Source organism: Convolutriloba macropyga, chromosome 3 (assembly GCF_964194025.1).
Source record: "Convolutriloba macropyga chromosome 3, txConMacr16.3, whole genome shotgun sequence".
NCBI lineage: Eukaryota > Metazoa > Xenacoelomorpha > Acoela > Convolutidae > Convolutriloba > Convolutriloba macropyga.
In genome coordinates this window covers 43,811,748-43,815,987 of record NC_134470.1, presented here as the reverse complement: position 1 = coordinate 43,815,987, position 4,240 = coordinate 43,811,748, and the positions used below count along the sequence as shown (strand labels likewise).

General features: G+C 36.7%; 1 protein-coding gene across 1 annotated transcript; it reads left to right on the top strand.

The window, feature by feature from the left end:
* Window positions 1-208: 208 nt before the first annotated feature.
* On the top strand, window positions 209-2,763 carry LOC142336222 (uncharacterized). Its single transcript, XM_075384896.1, has one exon. It carries the CDS (start codon window positions 646-648, stop codon window positions 2,392-2,394), a length of 1,749 nt encoding a protein of 582 aa, XP_075241011.1. The 5' UTR covers window positions 209-645; the 3' UTR covers window positions 2,395-2,763.
* The last annotated feature ends 1,477 nt before the right edge of the window (window positions 2,764-4,240 follow it).

Below are 4,240 nucleotides of genomic sequence, written 5' to 3'. Positions count from 1 at the left end.
TGTATATTTGTGTATGTGTGTATGTGTGTATGTGTGTGTGGTGTGTGTGTGTATGTGTGTGTGTTGTGTGTTATACAAAGCAGGTGATTCTTCAATCCCGATGCATGCACTCTTGTTCATACACAGACATACAATGGCAACACACTAGAGCACACTTTCACTCCATGTATAATTTATGCTCAGTTCGCATAATCAGCAAACACGTGGTAAAAACAGACATGGTGTAGTGCCAACGTGTTTCATTATTCTTCTACAATCTTTAATACAATTCAAATTTAAAAACACACAAACGCACCTCAAAAACGATAAAGACTGTGAATAATTATTTGAAAAATAAATCAAAAAGAACTCGAGTGCAAAACTACAAAAGGCTTTCGAATGGCTTTATGACCATCCATTCTATGTGCGCTCGCGCTTCGTTCTTTGTTACGAATCAGACTGCATTAAAGGCCACAGAAACACAACAAATACACCGAATTAATTTACGAGGAGCTGTCATAAATTGAAATATTCTTGCTGTTTTCTCACTGTTTAACTATACATTTTGTCAAAAAATACCTATTAGCCAGGTCGGTTTTGATGAAGATACTGCACCTGGAATTACGATAAGAAAAAGCGAGCCATAATCAATACGGATCAGGAAGTATGAAGGTGACGAATCCTGAAGATGCTTTTCCGCATCACTTGCATTTATGTAACAAGCAGCGTCTACAAGACCTGGTCACTCAAATCCAAACACAGCAAAATCAGCAACCGCAAACAACAACAACACCAACAACAACAAAAACCACAGCCACAACGCTACAGCCGGTTCAAATTGTCAGGGAAAAACTGGAAACTGAAGGGAGTCAGGAAATTTCTACAACGCAGCCTACAATATCAGACAAAGAAATTTCGGAACAAACTGAACAAAAACTGAGTTCTGCTATTACAGATAAAAATTTGTCATCGTTAGAATTGAAGGTGCGTGAATTGTGGGAGCATTACTTGAAAGAAGTTGATTCATGGTCGGCATTGCAGGAGGAAAAATCGAAGCAGATATCAAAATTAGAGCTTCAGTGTCAAAAACAGGCGGAGATTATTGAAGAAAACAAGTCTAGTTTGGCCTCAGAGCAGCTAAAACGACACAAAAGTGAACACTTGCTTAAAATTATAGCCGAAACTAATCCGGAATTATCTCGAATTGCTCCACTACAGGCCGGGAAACTGTCAAATAAACAAAACGAAGCCGATAATCCCGATTACCAACAGAAGAATGAGTCGGAAACTGAACTTATCACGCACAACGATGACGAGGTCGCAGAAAGTGAGAAAGTGGATCAAAACGAAATGAAGGTCAAAATAAATCAACTTACTAGCCAATTGGAGATAGAACAGGACAAAATTGTGAAACTACAGGAAATTGTAGCCGATTATCACAAGGAAAAAAGAGAACAGAAAAGTCGGGAATCTCTTTTGGAGCAGCGAAGTCAGGTTGGGCCTAGATCTCTAGCTTCGAGACATTCGTCAGCACCTCTGGTCAAAACTCTCGGAGAATCCGATGATTTTTTCGAGGAAATGTTCAGCGAACCAAAATTTCTGACGCTCTCAAGCCAGATGTTGCTGAGTAACGGATTCGTGACCAGTTCAATTGGCAGCATCAGACTCGAAAACGTCAGCCAAAATGGAAACTTTATAACCATTCGAAATGCCAGTGTTGAAAATGACGAGGAGTTGGGCCTATGCATTTTGCAGCAGAAGCTAAAGGGCAAAACGATTGCTTCATTTCGATTCCCTCAGCGGGCAAAATTGCGGGCCGGTTCTAAAGTAAACATATGGGCAACATCGACCAGCGAGGCTCGCCATCTGCCGCCTTATGACTATATATGGAAAGACCAGTACAAGTGTGTATATGGTTTAGAATGCATTACTGTGCTCTGCAGGCCGAACGGTCAAGCAATCGCTTGGTACTGCGGACAACATCATTACGATGGAAATCTTGTTGAAATGAACGACCTGGAAATGATGCGTCGACGGAGTCGGCTTATTCCAATGGTGGAGACACAAATAGGAGAAGAAGTCAATAAGAAAGGCGAATCCATTCGTCGAGAAAAAACCGATACTCGACTGGGAACAAGCGAAGTCCGCAAACACCCACATGGGTTCCACTTCCACATGAAAGAACACCCCAGCTCAGACACATTCAGGGAAAAGAGTGGCGGGAACGACCAGACAAGCTTGATGCGCCAGACAAGACTCGCCAGAACTCCGGACATTGTTCCAGAATTGTACGCAGGGGGAGCTCGAACTGGCATGCGAGCTCTGTACAGAGCGTGGGGAGGATCTGCAAACCTGGTTCCTGTAAAGAGTAGTGCTGGAATGATTCGGAAAATGAGTGCTCCTCAGGCAGCCTAGATTAGAATGGAAAACGGGAGGAAAGATTCCGTTAAAAGTCTCGATAATTCTACTCTATTGCACTCTTATTCCTAAACTATTGGCTGTGTCAATGCCAATTTACCCGCCCTGAAGAAACACAAAAAATTTGCCGGTCTTTTATTTGTGGCTGTTTCTTAAAAGTTGGACTCAAACTTAATCACTAAAATAGGCGTTGTTTAAATTTCTTCCGGGTAGTATATATTTTGAGTAATTCGGCATTGGACATATTACCTTGAGGACGAATAATGATCATCAAAATTTTTACTAATTAGAACGTGGATAATGCTTGGGCTTATAGTTCATTCTTCTTAACTGCACACTGCTTTAATCTATTTTTCTATCATTAAATCTACTGTTTTATTTACGATAACAATTTGCCTACCCAAAAAAGAACAATGGAAAATCTGTTCAACGAAATGTAAGCTTTAGAGTAGTGTATATTACGTGATATCAGACCAGTTAAAAAACAAACATAAAATATACAATATACAAAATATACAAAATATACAATTTATCCAGATTTTCCTGAAAGCTTTTGCCGAAAAGTATGCGTAAATTATGTATTTTTCGAATTTGTTTCCAGCTAATTAGATATCAATTTTTACACACTGCTATATAATCCTTTTTAAATATTCAATTTTGATAAAATTTCGATAACTATAACAAAATACGCTAAAACTCAGTTTCCATGATGTTAAAACAAAACAAAAAGAATCACATAACAGTTATGTGTTATAACTCCGTTTTTGAATAAAAACAAAGTATAATCAATAAAGTTTATGCCACACAAAATTTGGTTAATATTAAACGTCCAACTCATTTTACATCTAAGCTAACAAAGAGACAGAGAGAAAATTAAAAAACCAGTTTGTACCGACAAAACTGAAACTCATTGAAATGAGTTAACCACATCTAGTTCTCACTCTTTGCGAATTAAAATAATAGCAATTGAGACTAAAAGCAAAAACCAATCACCAATTATTAATCTGAAAATCAACATAACATAGAAAATGAAATAAGTCATCACATCTTAATTTCGTAAAGAAATGGATCAAATTCAGATTATCACCGCATCTAAGTGATTATGAAGTTATGTTTTTAGAGTACTCATTAACCAATGAGTGAATCAAGTTGTGCTTAGCAGACAAAAATGGGCAAAAGGTCTTGAGATACTTCCATGCCAGGTGAGCTTAGTGCAAAATCGGTTTATTGATACCTTAGGATCACCACAAACAGGTATTTATCACATCATATGGTCATCATACTTGTGAAAGATTCGAAGGTAAAAGGTCTTAAATTAAATTTAAATTGCAATGTTAAATGTTAATTTAATCTGATATTATAATTAAAATAATATAGACTACTCAATTAAACAGAAGATTATATTGTCAATGTGTTCTAAAGCAGGTAATCATTTGGCAAAACATGACAAATTTTAAGTTCTCAATCATGTCGGAATTTTCATAGTAAATACTTTATCATACGAGCTTTACACGTGAGAATTTTGAAGATAAAATGTTTCTAAATTAGTTCTAGAATATTCAGCGTTAAGACTTTAAAAATAACAAATACAAAAAAGAACATTCTAGAATAATTCCACTTGATAGACCTTTCATGTGAAACATTTTATATAATCTTTCACTATGAGCGTAAGTTCGATGCAATCGAAATCAAAAAATTAGAAATAATAAACATAAATCTTTGTTTGATTAATCTTTGATAAGTAGAGTCTTATAAAACATATCTTTATCTGACGAAAATTGGAACCAGTTGACTGTTTTAACAAAAACTGGACAAATTTGGCGTGGACGTACCAGAGTATCTA